This window comes from Dermacentor variabilis, chromosome 5, assembly GCF_050947875.1.
Source record: "Dermacentor variabilis isolate Ectoservices chromosome 5, ASM5094787v1, whole genome shotgun sequence".
NCBI classification, from domain to species: Eukaryota; Metazoa; Arthropoda; class Arachnida; order Ixodida; family Ixodidae; genus Dermacentor; species Dermacentor variabilis.
This window is the reverse complement of record NC_134572.1, coordinates 131988608-132011557: the sequence shown is the minus strand read 5'-3', so window position 1 is coordinate 132011557 and position 22950 is coordinate 131988608. Positions and strand designations below refer to the sequence as shown.

Sequence of the window (22950 nt, the reverse complement as noted above, 5' to 3'; positions counted from 1 at the left end):
TCGAACCGAGGGTCCCGTTTTCAGTATTGCCAATGAAATGACTCATCTGTGCAAATATACGTTGTAGTGTTGTTTTATGATTAATATGCCACATCTCTCTATACATGAATACGTATTTAAAAAACGACGGCGCAGTAGAAAGCTCCAAGAATAATTTTTACCACATGAGATTCTTCAAAGAAAGCAAAAAAAAAAAAAAGAACATTCACTAATGCGCACCCTATCAGAATACTGCAGCCACCGCGATCGGTAGTCGAACCTAAGACCTCGCGCTCAACTGCAGAACGCCACGGCCACTGATCCACCGCAGCAAATCACGAGACGCGAACATGGGACATCAGAAGTGGGTTGTGGAACTTACTATCCATGATAAACCACACACAGTCTTCGGGTTGGTGTGTCCGTATCTCGACAGCTGCGAGCACTTTGTTCCTCGTGGCCTCGTGGTCCTCGTGGCTTCCTCGTGGACACAGTCATACTCATCTCGCTATAACTGCCAGAAATATGACTCAGGCGTTCATGACGAAGTAAGTGTGTCGACAGGAAACCCCCGTCTGTTCTGTACAAATATATTATACACGGATTGCTACCGAGATATTGAGGTAGATGGGGTGATGTTGCTAGGTTGAGGCTGCTTCAGTTATCTATACGTTATCTTAAGATGCCGTTCTCGGCCCATGGCCTGTTACTATACACTTGCGAGTCCAACAACGAAAGCATGATTTGGGTCCCTGCATGTCACGGGACTGGACGAACGGGTTTATTACATGACTGCTGTGTAGTGCATAGATACGAATTCACTCCTTTCCTCATTTTCACCCATTCCTAAACTTTCATTTCCTTTCCCTCCCCGCTTTTTTTTTCCAGTGCAGAGTAGTTTTCTAGAGCGCATCAGCTCAGACCGAACACTCTGCCCTTTCTGTAAATAAAATGTCTCACCCTCTGGACTTGGTGTGCACATTAAGTTGTGTGCGCAACTGATGCTCCCTTTCTCTCTTCTTTTTAAAACTCATTTATCCCCTCCCCTTCAGTCCAGGGTAGCAAACCGGACGTGCGTCTGGTTAACCTCCCCGCCTTTCCTTATATCTCGCCCTCATAGAGTCATTCGTGCGCTACTGCAGCTTCTGAGGAACGCAAGCCTCACGAACGATTTTAGTCCTGCTGTGCGCACTACACTTTGTCTGGGGAGTGCTCACTCTCTCCCACTTTTGCTCTTTCTATTCGCGCTTTTCCTTGCCCCCAGTGTAGGGTAGCAAACAAAACACTCCTCTGGAATTGACCTCTCCGCCTTTCCTCTCCATACTATCTCTCTCTCTCTCAGCATAACTTGTAGTTGGCGGCACTGCCTTTCTCTTTAACACTCTCTATATATACACGTGCATGCGCGAGCTCGCCCTCGTCCCATCGCCGCAACCGACGCCTCCTCCTCTCTCTCGTTCCAGTGCCCAAGCACGAGTACGGCGGCTTCGGCGCGGGCGGCGCCGGCGGTCCGTGCGGGCCCAACGGCACGGGCCGCACAAACTTCACCACCAAGCAGCTGACGGAGCTGGAGAAGGAGTTCCACTTCAACAAGTACCTGACGCGCGCGCGGCGCATCGAGATCGCCACGGCGCTGCAGCTGAACGAGACGCAGGTGAAGATCTGGTTCCAGAACCGCCGCATGAAGCAGAAGAAGCGCATGAAGGAGGGCCTCATCCCAGCCGAGTCCTCACCGCCGGACGGGGCCGCGTCGGCCGGCACGCTATCGCCGGGAAAGCTGTCGCCGCCGTCGCCCCAGCAGAAGGACAGCCAATGAGCCCCACAGCGTGCGGCCAAAGCTGCCTGCATGCGGCGAAACACGACATGGGCCAGTGTCTAGACCCTTCTTCCACGAGCTGTGTCAGCCCACGGCCGCCACGCGTTAAACCCTCCCCTTGAACCCGGGGCGCACCACCACCACCGCCGATTCTCGATCCGTCTCTCTCGTCTACGCGTATTGGCGGCCGTTCGACCAGGCTGGCCATTTCCCCGCGCGTGGCCTGCCTACTTCGTGCGTGTATCTCGAGTACAACACAAGTGCCGCGCAAGTGCAACGTGGGTGCAGTGCAGGCGCATCGCTTCTGTGCAACTCTGGTGTAGAGCTCGGGTGAATTATAGGCCTGCTGCTCTGCTGCTCCCCTCGTGCAGCTACGGAGCTGCGCTTGTGCTGCCGCTGCTCTTCCACTTCCGGCGTGGCGAATACGAGTCAAACCGAAAAAGCAAAGAAAGGTCCAAACTAAAAGGGGAAAATTAATAAAATATTGGCCAAACATTAAAAACGCCGGCAATTCAATTTCATGCTCGAAGCGTATAACTCGCCAAAAAAAAAAAAAAAAACGAAGAACAACCACTGATCGCGCATTTGATTTTCTGTAGAATTATTTAGCAGAGATCGTGACATTTGTTTCGAAATCACACGCAGAAGTTGAAGTTAGCAGAGATACGTCACTTGCGATGAGTGAAGTCTGTACGACTAGCTTCCTCTCCTCTCTCTCTTTCTCTTTCCTTCACTGCCATCGTACTAGTTCCACGGTGCGGCCAGCCATGTAGCGCATTGAAAGCAGCACGATCCGTGTAGGTTTACTAAGTCAACCGCTGCGTGTTACAAGACAATTGTTCAGGCGCTTTAAAGATAGCCCATTTTCATATAGTGATCTCAGTGGCTCCTATATCCGCATCCCGTCAAACACTTGCGAAATATTCGAATGCATACGCTTAACACATCTAACTCAAGTTACCTATCCGTCACGAGTTTCGACCAAAAACGAAGAAACCGTTTATTCATGCGTCAAGAAAAAACTGCAGCGCATAGAATTAGGCAACATTAAATCAATGCTCTTTTTCTAACGTCGTAGCATTTTTTTTTTTTCACGCTATAGTAATACTCTGTGTGACTTTTCGAATAATCTATCTGTCTCAACTTTTGAACAATCCATCCGTCTCAAGCTTCGGTGCGCGTGGTAGGCCGCAATGGCGCCATTAGAAACTCGAGTGACGCCTAGCAGAGAAAGGGCGCCAACGAGGGCGCACAAGGGAAACCTTCGGTGTCAGAAATATAAGCAAGTAGCGAAGCAAAGCGGAGAAAGCATGGGAACAGTTCGCCCGCCGTGCTGGGGGCGCCACAGTCCTATAGAACGCGCCACGCCTGGCTTTCCTTCTGCCGTTTTCTTCATTTCATCGCAGGACCAGTTTGATTCTCGAAAGCCCCGCATCCAATCGCTCTTGACAGCCGTCGCTTGTGGGTGAATCGCGTGGGTCGAAGAGCGAGGCGGGAGCCAAAGACGCGACGAGCGGCCGCTTTCCAACGCGCCTTCACGAGGATGTTGTAGGAAGTCTGAAACATAAGCGAGGAAAATAGTGCGGGAAAAAAAAGAAGAAAGACCTTGTTTCAGGGACGTATATGCCCTCTTGACACACAGTCCGATTCGATGCTAGCTTGTAAGAAAACTAGCTCTGCTTTCTTCAAGCGGATGGCAGGGCTTGAGAGATGTTCGCACTGCATGCCGAAATCCTTCAACATCGTACGCAAGAGCGCTGGAGTGGTCATGCTTCATGATGATAACGAATGGGCACAAGAAAACGTTAAGTACAGTGTTTCTGCGCACATTATGTGCGTGTATTTCATTGCGCGCAACTGAGCAGAAAGAAACAACCTTGCAAAATAATTATGACTCGGGCATGTGAATGACGTGAATGTGGCATGGTTCGTTCGAAAAAAAAAAAAAATCACCTGTTAGTTCATCTTTCAGCTCAGAGATTTGTTGCACTCTCTTTATATTTCGAAGAAAAACGGTCTTGCGCTTCTTCTACTTCTTCTTTTTACTTTTTCTTCTTTTTTTGTGGTAAAAGTGACAGGCACATTTCCGAATTGTCGGGCATGGGACTGTTCCAGTCACGAGAACTGAAAGCTTTCTCTTCTAAACCTGCACAATGGGGAGAGTCCTATAACGGATGAGTTTCCATTGATGGCCTCTCCACTTAGCAGCCGCCCGAGAGCCTTGAAGTATCTTGATATTGGTTTACGCATGTTCGAACATGATTACCAGAGGTCAGCTTTGCTATTGCGTAAATGTATAAAAATTTGATTCTGGGGTTTCAAGTGCCAAAAATCACAACCTGGTTATTAGGCACGCCGTTGTGAATGATTCCGGATCAGTTTTGACCTCCTGGGTCTTCTTCACGTGCACGCCAAGCCCCGTAGATGAGCGTTTTTTGCATTCCGCCCCCTTCGGAATGCGGAAGCCGCGGTCGGGATCGAATCGGCGACCTCGTGCTCAGTAGCGCAACGTCATGCTGACTGAGTTACCTCGGTATAACTATATGGAAAGAGAGAGAGAGAGAGAGAGAATGTTGGTGGGAGAAGGCACTAGCGTGGTGGTGCGCCCATCCGCGAAGGCCGTCTGCACAGCGTCCTAACAGCAGCAGCTAGCGCGCCTTCAAGGGAAAACAACACAAGAAGGCATACAAGCCCGAAGACAGAGACGCTCACCCGAGCGACCACTTTTTTTTTTCTTCGCTCATCAAAGTGCAATGTCCCTTCTCCGTCGCACTGAGCTCGAAGGGGAAGATGATTACAAACTGCCCGCTGCACTCTGCCCTTCTCCCCTCACCCCTCGTGCATCCCCACCCCCTCACCCACCAACCTCAACGGACAGTGAGTGAACAGCCGGCGACAGGACACCGACAGAGGACGCGACGAACGGCGAACTGCTTGTCCCCAGTGTGTCAGTGTGTCCGAGGGACCTCCGACGACAAAAATAGAGAGAGCGCGGGCACACGCGCATGGACTCTCCCAGTGATGAAAAATAAGCGTGTGCGCATACTGTGATCCATTCGAACATTCTTACTTTTTTTTTTTTTTTCTGGCACGCATGCGATTCTGGCTGCGTCTTTCTTTCTCTGATGCCACTTGTATGTGTGTGTGTTTCTTCTGATGTTTTCTGCTGATTGTCTTTCTCTGCCGGGACCATCTTGTTCTTTATTTTTCTTTTTTTCTTTCTTTATCTCGCTGCATATGGCCCGGCCGCCGTTATTCAGGAAGTGAAGTGCTGCTCTATTATTTTCTCCGTCCCCGGGACGACGAACCCTTGTACATTGCGTCATTTTTTTCCTCTTATTTCTTGTGACATACCGTTGCTGTTATTGTTTTATTTTGGCTCTCTGGCTACCTTATTTTTCTCGTGCACATCGGGGGCAGAACCAGTGTCTTCTATACAGTGTCTATGCTATACTATACAACGTGGCGACGCTTTGGCGTCGTCGTTTCGAACAGGGTATCTACATTCAACGCGCGAAGGTCGCCCGCGAAGTATCCGCCGATTTGAATACGCTACGCACGTGGACAGTATTCGTGGCGTGAGTTCTTGCCGGGTCTCGGACTTTTCTCTGGGCCGTGACATCTTGTCCGATCACAAGCGACTCAGTTATTCCAGATAGAGTGACATGGGCGACCGAGCGCTATACTGTTGTAAGTCACAAACCATATACTTATACTAGCAACACCTGGTGGTGACGCGTGCAACGGCAGCAGTCCTCCTCGTGCAATTGTTTCAGAGTGCTAGATCTTTCGTCAGCCGGTTCTGATTGCAGAAGAAAATTATCATAGTTCTTTCCTTCGTGTTCCTTAAATAAACACGCAGAAAATACCAAGCAGCAAAAACGTGCCCATATTGCAAACTAAACTGAAGAGTCTGTGCTCACCTCCGATATCGTTCTTGCGCATGGAGTGGATGTAGATTGGCTATTTGGGTGATAGATTGAAACGGCTGTGCTCATACATTCTCATATAAAATGCTGGAGTTAACCTGTGCCTCAACTCCTTCCTTTGGCTGATCGTTGACCACGCAGCTTCACCACAGGCACTTCTGCACGCAGCATTTGGGATTTGGTAATAAATGTGCTACACTTGTCGCAAACAAAACGCGGAGGACCAGGCTGTAGCTGTACGCGCAACACTTCGTCATCTGTTCTCTCTTCGAACATCCGCTGTAAAAAGCGGCTGTGTGACAGCTGATCCACGCTTGATTATATTTATTAGATTTTTAGCTGACTTAGAAGCGTTTTAAGCTGCATTAAATGCGAATCTTATATTTTCGGAGGTACTTTATGCCACATCCACACGACTGAGTTTGCGATTACGCAAACGCTAACCTTAAAGCAGGGTGTCACTACTTTGGCAGGAATGGACACAGCTTGGCATTTTCGATTGTAATGTGCGAGGACCAGGGTGAAAATATTGGCCTTTCTGAGGGAATGACGTAAATGGTCACGGTCGTTCACTGACAACCACTCTAAGCCGTCATCAATATAGAGTCGTGAAGACTGTAGCCATCAATAAGAAAAAAAAGAAGAAAGAAAGCTTGGGGCTTGTACCGGGGAACCTTGTATTGCTCGCTCGATTAGCGTGCGTATACAGTACAGTTCTTGTTCTCTAGTGCAGAAATGAGAGCAGTGGCTGCGTCTTACTTAATTGCATAGATGTCTTATGAATGACAAAGTTTATGAGGCTGGTTGTTGAGACCTGCCTTATCTGCATTACGTGGACTATCTGAGCAGATAGTTAACCATTGGCAGGGAGTCGAGAGCTTTGTTTTGACGTCACTGCAGCGTAAATCTTCGAACATGCACTTATCCTCGGCAGTCTGAATTCTAAGTTCCAGCTTGCAACGATTTCCTCGTCGCTGCAAAACAATAATCGATGTAACATAGAAATTAATGATGTTCTAATGCAGATACTGAGGGTTCCAGTATAGGTAAAGCGAGTTACATTCTGGCCATTGTCCCCTTCTGTCAAGTTGCTGAATTGCTTCATCTAGCATTCTCTTATCGCCTCCAAAGTGGGTCATTCTCCAGGATTGGTTCAATGGAGAAAGCTTCACGAAATTAGTTTGCACGACAGCAACCTTGGTCTATACGAAGCGCCGCGCTCCTACAGATGACGTTTCGCTTTCCAGGGCTCCCATTCTGCCTTTACTAAACCAGGAGGGACGTCGTAAATTGTCACTTACCGATTGCACCACAGGTACACAGTGACTAAAATCTTTACTCGGCATAGTGTGACAGTTGCTCAAAAGAAAATAGCGTTTCCAAACCTCTTACACTGCAGACACCTTCCCCACTTTTGGAGCCCAGAATACGGGCCAACAAAACAACATAGGCTACATGCAAAAAGAATAGCTAACGTGCAAACGCTGATAAAAGTGAGCGATATACCTTCGGTCGAGACAGCGCACCAAAATTTCGACAGTCCTCCGACAGCCGTGCGGCCGCTTCTCCCGTAATTTACTTTCTAATGACACCAATGTACCAACTGGAGAGCCATGGGGCACGTATTGTAAGAGTTGTCACGTCAACGCACTCGAGTGCATTCGGGATGGCAGATGCTTTCAAAGCCTGAGCACGCCCTGCCTCCTTAACAATACACGCCCCGAACGCACGTAATGTCAATAAATTCGCCCGGTCTGATACACGCCTGTATGACGAGTCTTCGCTTTTCTTTGAGAATGCACATTGACAGACGTCGTTCGCGAGTGTGTTTTTTAACTGCTCAGTGTAAATAAGAGGCCGTTCAACGCGATCGCCCGAATCGCGCGGGCTGAAGCCGCCGATCGCGCGCATGCGCGCATCGGAAAGAGAGAACTTCGACAGTAGCGCACGCTGCACGACGCATGCGCAAAGCGATGGATGTACAGGGAAACGCGACAAAACCAATCGGAGAAATCAGGGTCGTGGAGCATCGCAGAGACCGTTCTCTTTTACTCTCTCTCTCTCGCTCTTCTAGATGCTCCACGTTAGATATATAAATAAAGCAGTCTATAAATAAATATATATTATATATATATATACATATGATTCCCCGAATTATGTACAGGTTTTAAAGACGTCTTATGTACAGTTTCTACACGCATTCTACTGCAAGCCTCGGGAGACTCCGGAGAGGCTGAACACGCCGTGCACATTTGCGTTGTTGGTGCTTACGTTTTTTTCGCCTCGACTTTGCCAACACGCGGCATCGGCTTCTGCCGAGGCTCCACAATCGAACAGGGTATCCGAATATAGGCCTTATGTCCTCGCCACGTCGTGAACTGATTTCGCGACATTTTAGGAGGGAAGTGGTAAAAGAATGTCGGCGCCTGAGCTTGGATAGCTTATTTCTCGGTTTTGCATCACATCGCCTTAGAGAGAGAGAAAGAAAAAAAAAAAGAAAAATGGAGCTCGCGCCGGGATGTTTCAGATGTTGTAGGTCTTAGAAGCTCTGTGGTTCACGCTTGTGCTGTCAGAAGGCACGACGGGAAAAAAGGAAATACAGAATATTGGTGCCGATGGTGGCATTGTTGTTCCGCGTAAAATCTGTCTATCTCTACACTTTACTCTTTCGGCTTTTTTTTTTTTTCAATGTAAAGTTGCTTTCTGCTCACCACCTGTCCCGTGCACTTTCTCGTTTTAACTTATTGTGTTTTGCGAGGAGGCGTTTGCGTTTCTGTAAACGATGACTGAATAAAAAAAAAAGTAAGTCAGAACGTGAAATGTCTCGTCTGTATACATTATGCACATGCGGCGACAGTGACTGCGCATGTAGACGTGCGTCGCTGATGTCTGCGCGTGCGGATCTGTTTCCTCTCGGCTTGTGTGGAGCTGACAGATGCTGGCCACTAAAAGGGGGTGTCCACAGTTCCACGTGCTTATCGATGCGCTTAAGCATGCAGTGCAGACTCGTTGTGACATCTTTGCAAATGCAAATTCCACGTCTGCGTCTGCATAGCAAACACGCATAAGCTGGACGCAGAAACTCGGCAGAGACGTTAGAAACGAACACTACGTACAGGCTATTAGCTACTCGTATTGTACTCTGCTCGCCCTTCGTAAACTGCAGGGGTGTGAAATCAACAGCACCTTGTCTGCCTATTCTGTCTGTAGTTTACGAACTGTTTGACTTACCCGTGTGCCAGCAGTACCCGAAGAACACACTATGGTAGCAATCTGAGCGATTGTTCCACACTTTTTGTTCACGTTGCATGGAAATCCGCAGGGTGTTGCAGGCCTCACCTAAGAACAAACTGTCATCCACCTTACAATTGCGATTTGGCACTGAGGTGACATTTCAGGCTTCCTCGAAAAGAAACTCCTTGCAGTTGAAGAAAAGTTGGACCGGGTACCATATTTTGCTTTTCAAGGACGCCAAAATGCGTCTCTTTGCAGCATTTCGTCATAATGTTTCTACTTGTAAGAGAAAATAAAAATAAATATGAGAGCGGTTCAGGGGCGGTAAAGGTTGGAAGTGTGGCTTTGTCTAAGGCAAGCAGGCAATGCAGCATATAGCAAGCGCCATAGATTTTGGTAGTTATACGCACTATATGATAGAAGCCAGTTTTGTAAAGTTGCGAAAGGAAACTTTCAAATATGCTCATTCTCTGAAGCATAAACAACTTATGTTGTCTGATATCTTAGGATGCGGTAAGATCCGTCGTTACTGAGCACATTACACGCTTGGGTTCTTGACGGCCATATAACTGAAGACACTTCTGAAACTCACACCAGACTTCGCAGTTAGTAATAAGTCAGCCTGCTTGGAGCGTTTGAAAGCTTAGGTTAATTCTTGACAAAAAAGTATATCGAAACTCAGTACAGTGTCAGCGCTAAGTACTTGAGCTATAATATAATAGCATTGTGAAACATTCAGGAGATCTCCGATGCAAAACTCTGCGCTGCTGCGAGAATAAATTTTCATGACACTAGAGGGCCGGCATCAGGCAGGTCAGTATAGTAGCGGTTGATTCCAAACATTTGTTCATGCATAATTAGGGTACAAACGTCAATATATGTCCCGTGACGTTCACATTATTTGCGCCCAGTATGGTAAAGAGAATACAAAAATTTAAGCTGGTGTATGCACGCACGATATCTGTATACACTCATTTTTAGGCATTATATGCACAAACCAGCAACACACAACAGCAATCAAAGCCCTGAGAGTTTGCAGTGTGAGATACACAACATAGATCATCATCAGAAATAAAAATATGTAAAACACTGAATCAACAAAAACTCAATTTTCCTCTGGCCATGTCTTACAGCCTGGAATTGGAGCATACTCTGATGTGGTCAAATGGGCACATCTGTGTTGTTACCCTCCAATTCGAAAATACATGGTAAGTAAGTCAACGAAAAAAGTAAATATTTTCGTTGCACCTGCACTTTCAAACGTTTCCTAATGATTGGCTGATATATTTGTTAAAGACGTTGAACACTTATTAAATTAATATAATGGCAATTATAAATGTATTGAAAGTAACAGTGCACTTTTATATCAGTTTCATTAAACCTATATGAAAACTAAAGACATATGACCTCAGGTTGGTCGCCTGACCTCGGGACTCTTTTCTGCTTATTCATTTTTTGCAATCATGTTTTGATAAATTCAAATAATCTTGAACTTGATCGTATCACGCATCTATTCATCGATCGTATAACATGTGCAAACATAATTATTAGAGACCTTCATGCTGTAATCACATAGACAACGTTTACGACGGTCCAATAGCTCTTTAACTACATATTCTCTTTCAAGGATTATCATGGCGACATTTTGTGCCAGTGTCGAAGAGACTGGCCACTGTGATGACGCAAGCAGAGCAGTAGATGTATTCTCGTTGACTGGTAGTGGAATAGGCTTCAGATGTCCTTGGAACTCGTTACACCGACTTATACTGAGGTTAATGCGTTGTCACAAAAACTGTTGCGTGAGCGATTGCAAATAAGGTGGCTATCAAGTTTAGCATAGAACATGCCGCTGAGAACTGAAAACACTTCAATACACTGAATTATTCGGGAATATATGAAATTAATCACCCATAATATCAACGTTAAATGCATTTGCAATTTTCTTTTTGGTAGCACATCTTTCGCAAGAAGAACTCGCTGATATCAGTGGGATTCCGCTATATGATATGTATAAAAGAACTACCAAAGAAACAAAGCAAGCTTTCGGCGACGACCATGGTCACATGGTTAATTACATACCTGTACTACCAATGAACCCATATTGGTAGCTGAGCGATTGCTCTTTTGACGAAAACAGCGTATTACATTTTCTTAATTGAATGCTGCTTGAGCTGTTACTGCCTTTTGTGTTTAATGTTCAGCGACAGTCCCTGGCATCCGTTCTCGCGCACCTTGACACTAGACCATTGTCCCTCGACACGATTTTCACATGCCGCCGACAGAAGACATCGCAGGTGAAGGCGACGAAGGGACTACTTCGGTTTTTGAAAGAGACGGGATTGGACAAGCGGCTCTGACAGTGTTATCACGTACAATGCCAGATTGATAGACTCTACCGGACGATGTTTGTGTGCTGTACTATGTGCTCTCTCTCTCTCTCTCTCTCTCTCTCTCTCTCTCTCTCTCTCTCTCTCTCTCTCTCTCTCTCTCTCTCTCCCTTCCCCATCTTTCATCGCACCCATCCCTCTCCCATGTGTAGGGTAGCAAACCGGTTACGCTAAACTGGTTAACCTCCCTGCCTTTCCTTCTCTACTTTTTCCTTCCTTTGTGTTTTGAATTCGACACTTTGACCTTCGGCGCCAGTGTGGCAAGATGTATTTGGTATATTTCATTACTGTCTATAGAAACAGCTCGCACAGGGACATGATCTATTTTTCTTGTATCGGTTCCTGTGAGCAATATACATCTATATATATGCAGACCTTCAGCATAAATCGAGAAGTGCACCTCACAAGTACAGTCGAGAGCAAAAGTCTAGAAGCCAGGGCATTAGCAAAAACTTCAAATTTCGCCTATCACAGCAATGTAAAGTGCACTTGCCTATATGCGTTGCAGTGGTCGAACAGGCACACGTAGCAAGTACAAATTAATATCAGCTTGCATGCTTACTCTACGAATATGTTTTTTTTTGTGCACGCATATACAGCTAGCTTTCTGAATTGTAGCCAGCACGGGAATCTATGGCTACGTATCCGCGAGTTATTATTGTAAGAGCAGACAAGCTATGGGGCCGTCATTGCATGCCGCCCACTGCGCGTGGCCGTTTTTTAGTGATGTCGCGCGAGGACAATAAGCACAAAAATATTTAAAAATAGCACACACACACACACACACACACACACACACACACACACACACACACACACACACACACACACACACACACACACACACACACACACACACAGACACACACACACACACACACACACACACACACACACACACACACACACACACACACACACACACACACACACACACACACACACACACACACACACTTCGGATTTGTCAGTCGCTAACAGGTGCGCCGACTGACACAATTTAAGGAGAAATAAAGGTCCGCTGGCAACATGCGATGACTCACTCGACGCTTGAACAGGTTGTCTAGCCTAAACACCGGGAACGTAGCTATAGCGGCCCGCGCATGCATATTCGAGCAGGGCAGTGCGCGCGTGTGCTTAGCTGGAAGAACCGAGAGTGCTTCTTTCTTCGTATCTGTATTCGCGGCCGCATATTCGAGTCAGAAAATCCAAGACGAGGAAATAAGCGCAGCAACGCTTTCGGATTGACACAGACGCAGTGGTCCGTACGCGAGCCGCTGCCGCCGCTGCGTCTTTCCTGAATTTGAGGAAACGCGGAATGCAAACGGGAGGAAAAAAAAAAAAAAAGTCCCCTCGGTACTCGCGTGACTTTTTTCTCTCCTGCATGCGTAGCGTATCGCGCTGCAGTAAACAAAGTGAAACAAAAAACAAAAAAAGAAAGTAACGCCCACTTTTGGGAACGTCTATAAAGCGAAGAGCCATCGATGCACCCATTCTTTTAGTGCCAATGTCGTCTAAGCCAATTTATATCAAGCGCCACCACATAACTGTTACGAGATTGATTGATTGATTGATTGATTGATTGATTGACTGGCTGATTGATTGATTGATTGATTGATTGATTGATTGATCTCTAGTGGCACAAACACCAAATATGACCAAAAAGTGCCATGCAAAATAATGATTAGTTGTCTATGGAAACATGAATTGCGAATGGTAGTTGTAAGTAACATGGCTGTAAAGAGGCCTAAAAACAGTTGCTGTAAAGTGCGGAAATATTTCTAAGGAGTAAATGATGACAATTAATAGCGACGGGGGCTATGACGATAAGAGTTCCCATACAAAACTGTTCCGCGAAGTAGGAGTTGCTATATGGAGCGTGGATATCAATATAAGTTAATTGGCGCTCTTGATTTCGTCTTTATTTTGGTAACGCCCTCCTGGCGGAAGGCATTACGGAGGTGAGTGGTCACATTTAGTTCGATATGTTAGCGTACAATAATAGCCACTGCTCACTTCCGTAACAGTGTTATGAACAAACATCATTTCCCCGGTATACAGCGTTAGCTAAAGTGGACCAAAGCTACTGATGCTTGGTGATGGTAACTGTGGATCCGGGAAGAGATAGTTTCACTAAAGCAGTGCTCTGAGGGTGAAACTGCAAGATTTCGTTAGGCGTTGCACAACCCGATATTCTTTCTAGAGGGCCAATGCTAGCCGAGACGTGATAAGACGGAATGAGAAAATTGTTGGAGAGAGAAAAATTGGGCTAGTACACTTTTTGAAAAATAGGCACAACATGGGGGGGGGGCGCAGCAGACATTCTGGTTAAACAGCACAACAGACGGCAGGCGAAACTTGCACTGTATACGAGTGCTCCCTTACGTAACACTTTGCACTTCGTATTTCGTGTGTCGCTCTATTCAACCAAAGTGAATGGAAAACTCACTTAAATCCAACTTTTCCAGTGCAGCAGACGAAAAGCATGCCATGGCGTTGAGGGACCTTTGGCTAATACGAATACAGGCGAATACAGTCAGACGACTGTAGTGGAGCAAATAAATCATTGGAAAACACTGTGTGAGTATGCAAATGCGGAACTTGGAGCACACGTTCGCGTTAACAATTTTGTGGACAATCATGGAGTCAACAACTCATGAAAGCCTGCCTACTAAAAGTCATGAGCTGTTTGGAAGTCGTCACGCGATCAGAGACAGAATTGGCTTCAGCGTGCAAACAAAACCAGTGAGCATTTCTAGCTGAATCTAGATTCCTCTCCCTATGGAAAAAAAAAAGAATATGGCATGCCGGCAGTCGTCGTCATTTATTGTTGCGAGTAGACATGTTTGCAATTCGAATTGACGTGTTCCGCAAGCCCCTTGAGATGACATTTCAATTATAATCTCACTGGCAACTTTTGTCAGGGTACAAAGGGAGAGCAGAATTATATCGAAAGCAGACTTCGTGACCCAGCGTTTTTGCTAAATGGACCGATGAGGCACGACAGGAAAGAATATATCGCAGATTCTGTCTGGCTTCGCAGAAAAGAGCCACATGGTAGGCAGTTGTGTGCCTTCCAGCGCCGCCTACACAGTAAGTATGCTGCAGTACCTGTGTTTTGGTATGAGGTTTAACATTAGCTATAAAGTGGATCTGTTGACTTTGGGCATTTACCGTGCCTTCACTGAATGGATAAGCTGCCGAGAGCTCCTGGCGGCCTGCGCTCGGTGCATCGTTACGGGCCACACGACGAGGGTGATAACCTGCGGAGAGTCGTAAGGGCGAGCAACTGGGCGAGAAGTCTTCTGCTGCACATCCACATATCTTTCCAGGTGAGTAAGTTCTTTTTCCTTCGTATTCTTCACTTTAGTGCTATGCCAGAGTTACCTACGAGCATAATTCTCACAAGAGCAAACCTGATATCGTGCTTATGTTAACAAGCATAGTACTGGTCATAGTAGTCATGTAGTATATCGCGTAATAAATATTGTCCCTCGCGATATATATCTATCGTATATATTGAGAGGCTCAAGCCTGCTGAATATAGCTATTCCGTACGTTGGTCCATGGGTGCTCACAACAGCGAGCTAACGCGCGACCGGCACCAACTTCTGTGTATCGTGTGAATTCATTCTTCTGCGGCAGAGAGGGACAGCAGAAGCAACAGTTGGAGAGGTTAACCGGAGGACAAACTAGTAGCAGTTTGCTGCCCTGCACGGAGGAAGCGGTAAGGGTATGTGTTTGCTGGTGTATGTCTCTCTCTCTCTCTCTCTGTTCTTCACATGTGCTTCACAGCTTGTAGAATGAAAAAACACACTATGTTGGGATCCAAACTACGCAAATCTTGGTTGGAGTTAGCGATCGGTAGCAGCAGTATCCGATGACGTGAGAACAGACTCGTCGCCGGCAGCTGTTAGCTGTATGCGTCACAAGGACGAAGGCGACGTATTATGCTTGTCTAGGGACGAATCTTGGTGATAGATATATGCACAGAGAAGGACGACACACACCTAAGTAGGTTAGAGGCTCCGTACCCATCGCGTTACAGCGGCACATTTCTACTGGGAAATTGGATAAGAACGGGCACATATATAATGCAATTGTACATGCTGAGTTGTACATACTCAGTGTTGAAGTCTGTTCAGGCCAATGTATACCCAGCGGCACAATTTCAATGCATCAATGAATTATTCCTCTCCTCTTTCTCTCAGTGTCTCAAGTCGCCTATACTCAAGACAGTATCTTTCAGATTATCATATCATCATCATCAGCAGCAGCAGCAGCAGCAGCAACAGCCAATTTTACAAATTCATTTTTTTTAATGTTCACTGCAGGGCGAAGGCTTCTCCTGCCATCTCCAATTGCAGGACGAAAGCCACGTTTTCCACTAGCTGATTCCAACTTGGGCCTGCATGTTTCCTAATCTCATCACCGCATCTAATTTTTCGCCGTCTTCGACTGCGCTTCCCTTCCATTGGCACATTCTGTAACTCTAATGGTGTACCGGTTATCCACCTTACGCATTACATGGCGTGCCCAGCTCCACATTTTTTTTCTTTTGATGTCAACTACAATATTGGCTATCCCCATTAGCTCTCTCATCCCCACAGCTCACTTGTTGTGTCTTAACGTTACGCCTTACATTATGCATTCTAACGCTCTTTGCGCGGTCCTTAACTTGTTCTCGAGCTTCTTTGTTAACCTTGAATTTTTTGCCCCATATCTTAGCACCAGTATAGAATGCAAGCGTTGTACACTTTTCTTTTCAACGACAGTGGTAAGCTCACAGTCAGGATTTGGTAATGGCTGCCGTATGCACTCTAACCCATTTTTATTCTTCTGTGAAATGCCTTCTCATGATCATGGTCTCTTGTTAGTCATTGACCTAGATAAACATAATTTTGCACAGACTAGAGACTGACTGGCGATCCTGAATTCCAGTTCCTTCCGAAGGTTATTGAACGTTACTTTGTCTTGTGCATATTAATCTTCAAGCCCACTCTTACACTTTCTTGGTTAAGGTCGTCAATCATGTGTTGTAATTCGCCGCCAGTGTTGCTGCACAGGACAACGTCATCTGCAAACCGAAGGTTGCTGGGATATTTGCCGTTGATCCTCCCTTCTAAGCATTCCCAGTCTAATAGCCGGAATACTAAGCATGCAGGGAAGAGCATTGAAGAGATTGTGTCCCCCTGGCCTGACCCCTTTCTTGATAGGCAATTTTCTACCATTTTTTTGTGGAGAACCATGGTAGCTGTGGAACTTTTGTAGATATTTCCCAAGATATTCGCGCATGCTTCCTCTACTTGTTGATTACGCAACGCTTTCACGACTGCTGGTGTCTCTACTGAATCAAGTGCATTTTCATAATCTACAATATATATATATATATATATATATATATATATATATATATATATATATATATATATATATATATATATATATATATATATGGCCTACGTACGTAATTGGCCACGTGACTGCGCAGCCAATGGGGAGGAGGTGGCGCCACGTCATCAGTGTATAAAATGAGCGCGCTGCCTCCCACACGTCACTTGCCCCTAGATTTTCACCGGTGCTGTGCCTACTGTGGTGGACACTCTACGCCATGTCATGAGCATAAAATAAGCCGGTGTGTGGCCAATATATACGCAAAAAGAAACACTGAATCAGCTGTTGCGTTTCGCCTGCGACACGTGGTTTTGCCGGCGCGACGGCGGCGGGGCGGCGGACATTTTGGCCCGATCGTCGTCACCGCAACACTCATCGCCAGGTGTTTCCAGGCGCGTCTGCGGCGATGCGACCGCCTAGGGATTTCGTTCCAGTCATTGTGCCCGAAACAGGCGATGCCAAAGCAGGGATCTCATTCCAGTTATTGGGCCCGAAACAGGCGATGCCAAAGCAGGGATCTCGTTCCAGTCATTGTGCCCGAAACAGGCGATGCCAAAGCAGGGACCATCTTCTCGTTACAGTCATTGTGTCCGACCGGCAGCGCCACGACAGTGTGCTGCGCAGCGCCACGACCAGGTGCTACGAGATCGTGCGCAGCGCCACGACATGGTGCTACGGCGTCGCTACGACAGTGTGCGTCACCATTAGCCCATTGTACATTCACGTGCTCGTCTTTTGAGGGGTTCCTTCTTGCCCTCAACTGCGAGAGTATAAAAACAGCTGCCCCCGGACGCCAGAGGAGGGCTCCGATTTCTTCTGCTGAGTGAAGTGCTCTCCCGTCTCTCTACTTCGGTCAAACCTGACCGCCAACTCTTTGCGATGTTAAAATAAACAAGTTGTTTCGTTGTTACCAGTCGACTCATGCTTTGCCGGGACCTTCGGATGCTTCGAGTTGTACCCCAGGCCGCCAGGCCAACGCTACCCTTGGGGCTTGCGACCCAGGTACAACCACGGGCGTCAGCGCCGAGTTCCCAACAGATCGTACCAGCAGTCGGATCCAAATATCTGGTTGGCAGCGGTGAGATCGCCTCCGACTTCAAACATCTGGTTGCCAGCGGTGAGATCGCCTACGACTTCAAACATCTGTCTGCCAGCGGTGAGACAGCGACAACGGAGGCCAGCAGCAAAGCGATGCAGTTGACAGTATGCTGAGCAGCTCAACGACGATCCGGGAGCAGTGCAACGAGCCCTGTGTGACGACTGGTTGCCTGCAGCGGAACGACTGCGCGGAATTCCTGCCTGCGAGGTTTGGTGAGTGCGGGACTTTCTTCTTCTGAGCTTTGCCAGGCTTTTGTTAGTGTCAGAAACAGAGCTGGTAATTGTGGTTGTCGTTGCTGCCGGGTTAGTTTGCGGCAAGACAATAGTAAGCAGTAGAGAAAGCAGCATTCAGAGCAGCCATGGATTTGAAGTCGTTGCGCAAACCGAAATTGTTGGAGCTTGCAAGAGAGTTGGGTCTGGATGTCTCAGACAAACTCAGAAAACCTGAACTGCTAAAGGCTATTCTTGAGTTAGAGGCTGAGGACGACGAGCTGTCGGAATGCCTTGAGACTATTGACGAGAGGTCAAAAAAACAGGAGCGCGAACTTAAAGAACAGAAAGAGAAAGAAGAGCGTCAACACGCTTTGGAAATGAAGCGTCTCGAGGTAGAGATGGAACGCGCTCGTAATGGAAGTCAGGCACACGGTGCAGGAGAACGAGTATTGTTCAAAATGACTGACCTGATGCGGCCGTTTAAGCTTGGAGAGGACATTGGTTTGTTCCTGGTTAACTTTGAGCGAACGTGCGAGAAGCAGGGGTTCTCTCGGGAAACGTGGCCACAGCGCTTGCTCACTTTGTTACCCGGCGAGGCGGCCGACGTAGTCGCTCGCTTGGATAGAGAGGAAGCAGAGGATTTCGACAAAGTAAAATCGAGTCTGCTAAAAAAGTACCGGCTGTCTGCGGAGGCGTTCCGTCGGAAGTTTCGGGAAAATGAGAAAGGCAAAAGTGAGTCATATACAGAGTTTGCGTATAGGCTTATGTCGAACATGCAGGAGTGGCTCAAAGAAGAGAAAGCGTTTGGTGACCACGATAAAGTTCTGCAGTGTTTCGGGCTAGAACAGTTTTATAGTCGGTTACCGGAGAACGTGCGATACTGGGTCTTGGATAGGCCAGCCGTGAGTACGGTGGCTAAAGCCGCTGAGCTAGCCGAGGAGTTTGTGACGCGTCGAGCTCGCGGAGCTAAGGACGGTCAAAAGGGTGAATTTGGCTCGAAGTTTGAGAGGCCGAAGTTCACGCCCATGAGATTAAAGGGGGACACGCGTAGTGCGGATGCGAGCGAAAGCAGTCCGACCAAACGTAAAGAGACGGCGGCAGCCAAACGCAGAAAGCGGTTCGAGATGAGGCGAGCGCGCTTGTGTTATACGTGCCAGAAGCCGGGTCACTTTTCGGCGCAGTGTCCGGAAACAACACCAAAAGTTGTTTTTTTTTCAATAGGCAGCACTGACGAGAACATGAAGCTTCTCGAGCCTTACATGCGAGACCTCCTCGTGAACGGGAAAGAGTGCCGAGTGCTTCGCGATTCCGCAGCTACGATGGATGTAGTTCACCCGTCTTACGTAGAACCCCATATGTTCACGGGCGAGTGCGCGTGGATCAAGCAAGCCGTGGAAGCTCATAGCGTGTGTCTGCCGGTAGCAAAAGTGCTTATTGAGGGACCTTTCGGAGCGCTTGAGACAGAGGCCGCAGTGTCATCTATGCTGCCACCCCAGTACCCGTACCTATTTTCAAACAGGTCCGATCACCTCCTGCGCGAGAAGGGGCTTTTGTTTGGTGAAGCTAGTGTTCAGGCCTTAACCAGATCGAAGGTTCGGGAGCTCGCTGCAAAGGCGGTAGTTGCGGGGCCGACGTTATCAAACAACGAAAAAGGGTCAGAGGCGCAGCAAGCTGATATTCAGAGCACGCCCGAACAGAATAGAATTGAGTCTGTAGCGTTGAAGGCGCCAGATACTGGAGAGGAAAATCCCGACGCGGGAAAGTTAGAAGAGCTATCTACTGATTTGCTCATCGCGCCTACGTCAGACGGACTTGATAGGTTGCTAAAAGTCAGCCGGACGGCTTTGATAGCCGAGCAAAAAAAGGATGGCAGCCTGGAAAACGTGCGCTGCAATGTCAAAGAAGGTATCGCCAGGAAAACTGCGCGTTTTGTGGAAAGAGGTGGAGTCCTGTACCGGAAGTATCTAGACCGCCGAGGAGTGGAGTTCGATCAGCTGGTCGTGCCTCAATGCTATCGTCAGGATCTGTTGCGCTTGTCACATGGGGGTTCGTGGTCCGGACACCTAGGAGTTAAGAAAACTAAGGACCGTCTCTTGCAAGAGTACTATTGGCCAGGGTGTTTTCGGGACGCAGACCATTTCGTGAGGACATGTGACACTTGTCAGCGGGTGGGCAAACCAGGGGACAAATCGAGGGCGCCGTTGAAATTGGTACCTATCATTACGGAGCCTTTTAGACGGCTCGTTATTGATACAGTGGGACCTCTGCCGGTAACAGCCACGGGGTACAGACACATTTTGACTGTGATCTGCCCAGCGACAAAGTTCCCTGAAGCAGTGCCGCTTAAAGAACTCAGCTCAGTTGAGATAGTTAATGCACTACTGTCCATATTTGCGCGAGTTGGTTTTCCTGCAGAAATTCAATCAGATCAGGGCACAGTGTTTACTAGCGCTTTGACGACAACTTTTCTCGAAAGGTGTGGGGTAAAGCTGCTACACAGCTCAGTGTACCACCCACAGTCGAATTCCGTTGAGAAGCTCCACTCCGTCATGAAGCGCGTGTTGAGAGCCTTGTGTTTTGAACATCAAACTGACTGGGAGCTGTGTCTGCCTGGGGTGATGTTTGCTTTAAGGACCGCGCCGCATGCGGCTACGGGGTTTTCGCCAGCTGAACTGGTGTACGGTCGCTCGCTTCGATCTCCGCTTCGCATGCTTCGAGAATCGTGGGAAGGTAGGGGCGACGACCCAGTCGTGGTGGAGTACGTGCTTAAGCTCCTCGAACGCTTAAGAAGGGCACAGGAGTTGTCAGGTGAAGCAATGGCAAAGGCCCAGCAGAGGGCCAAGGTTTATTATGATCGGACAGCCAGGGCCCGTCGTTTTGAGGTTGGCGATGAGGTCATGATATTGCGCACATCGCTAAACAACAAACTAGACGTGCAGTGGGAGGGCCCAGCGCGAATTGTTCAGAAACTGTCGGACGTTAACTACGTGGTAAGTCTGCCAGGAAAGCGGAAAGCACAGCAAGTTTACCACTGTAATCTGCTCAAACCTTATAGACAAAGGGAAGCAGTGGTGTGCATGATGGTAAACGTTCCTGAAGAGCTTCCGGTCGAGCTTCCGGGACTAGGCTCAGTGACGAACAGGGAAGACACCGGTCAAGTCATTAGTGACCTTATCAGTAAAGCACCGCTGTCGCCTGAGCAGAAAACCGAACTACACCAGCTATTACAAGAGTTTCAAGGTCTGTTCTCTGAGAGGCCTGGTAGGACTTCGGTACTTACTCATGATATAGAACTTACCTCCACAGAGCCAGTACGATCCAAGGCGTATCGGGTGTCACCCCGCCAGAGCGATATTATGGAGGCTGAGGTAAAGAAAATGCTACAGCTCGGTGTTATTGAGGCAGGTGAGAGTGATTATACCTCCCCTTTGATTTTAGTTGAGGTACCGGGCAAGGAACCTCGTCCTTGCGTCGACTACCGCAGGCTTAATTCCATCACTAAGGATCAAATTTATCCGATCCCTAACATCGAGGAGCGCCTTGAGAAAGTTAGTAGCGCTCAGTTTATTTCCACCCTAGATCTTGTCAGGGGTTATTGGCAGGTTCCACTTACAGAAGAGGCTAGTAGGTATGCGGCGTTCATTTCACCAATGGGAACATTCCGTCCTAAAGTGTTGAGTTTTGGTTTGAAGAACGCGCCATACTGTTTTTCAAGTCTCATGGATAAAGTGTTGCGGGGACAGCAAGAATTCGCTTTACCGTATCTAGACGACGTAGCGATATTCTCCGCATCCTGGTCTGAGCATATGACACACTTGCGGGCAGTGCTAACCCGCCTGCGCGAAGCAGGCTTGACAGTAAAGGCTCCTAAGTGCCAGTTAGCACAGGCCGAGGTTGTCTACCTCGGTCACGTGATTGGTCAGGGTCGTCGCCGCCCCTCTGAAATAAAAGTGGCCGCTGTGCGAGACTTTCCGCAACCGCGCACAAAGACCGATATTCGGTCGTTCTTAGGTGTCGCCGGCTACTATCAGAGGTACATCCCTAGGTACTCTGATATCGCGGCTCCCCTGACGGATGCTCTAAGAAAGACAGAGCCTCAAACAGTCGTCTGGGACGAGACAAAGGAAAGAGCTTTTAGCGCCCTAAAGAGTGCCCTAACAAGCCAGCCTGTGCTACGATCGCCAGACTATACAAAAGGGTTCATTGTTCAGTGCGATGCTAGTGAGCGAGGCATGGGCGTTGTACTGTGCCAACGGGAAAATGGAGAAGTAGAACACCCCGTCCTGTATGCTAGTCGTAAGCTGACCAGTCGTGAGCAGGCGTATAGCGCCACCGAGAAAGAGTGTGCATGTCTCGTGTGGGCCGTTCAGAAATTGTCATGCTATCTAGCCGGCTCGAGGTTCATCATTGAGACAGATCACTGCCCTCTCCAATGGCTGCAGACCATCTCTCCCAAAAATGGCCGCCTCCTGCGCTGGAGCCTCGCTTTACAACAATATTCCTTTGAGGTGCGTTACAAAAAGGGGAGTCTCAACGGTAACGCCGATGGCTTAAGTCGAAGCCCCTAACGTAGGAATCAGCCTCAAAATTGTTTGTTACTGATGTTTTTCTTCCTGAGGCAGGATTTTTTTTAACATATTGCTTTTGTTTAGTGTTTCAAAGTGATGATATGCTTTCTAGTGCAATTTTTCAATTTGTGGACGCGTTCTGAGTGATGCTAGACTACTGTAAGGAACTAGGCAGTGGTATAAAAAGGGGAAAGAGCCTGGCAGGGCTTAGTGAGGGTTGTGCCGTGCTTGCTGACTGAGCGGTTGAGTTTTCAGCGTAGTTCTAACGCTTGCCGGGAACGAGAACAAAAATGTGAACTCTCCCGAAGTCACTTTGCAGTGTCCCGTGCGAA

At 47.7% G+C, this 22950-nt stretch overlaps 1 protein-coding gene across 3 annotated transcripts in view; it reads left to right on the top strand.

Moving 5' to 3' along the window:
- The window catches only part of LOC142583165 (homeobox protein Hox-A1-like), a 193011-nt gene extending 184474 nt beyond the window's left edge, over positions 1-8537 (top strand). For all 3 annotated transcript variants that reach the window (XM_075693518.1, XM_075693517.1, XM_075693516.1), the window contains one exon: positions 1443-8537. In XM_075693518.1, the coding sequence (XP_075549633.1) occupies positions 1443-1795 (353 nt within the window). In that variant the 3' untranslated portion in view covers positions 1796-8537. The remainder of the gene's footprint in view (positions 1-1442) is intronic.
- The last annotated feature ends 14413 nt before the right edge of the window (positions 8538-22950 follow it).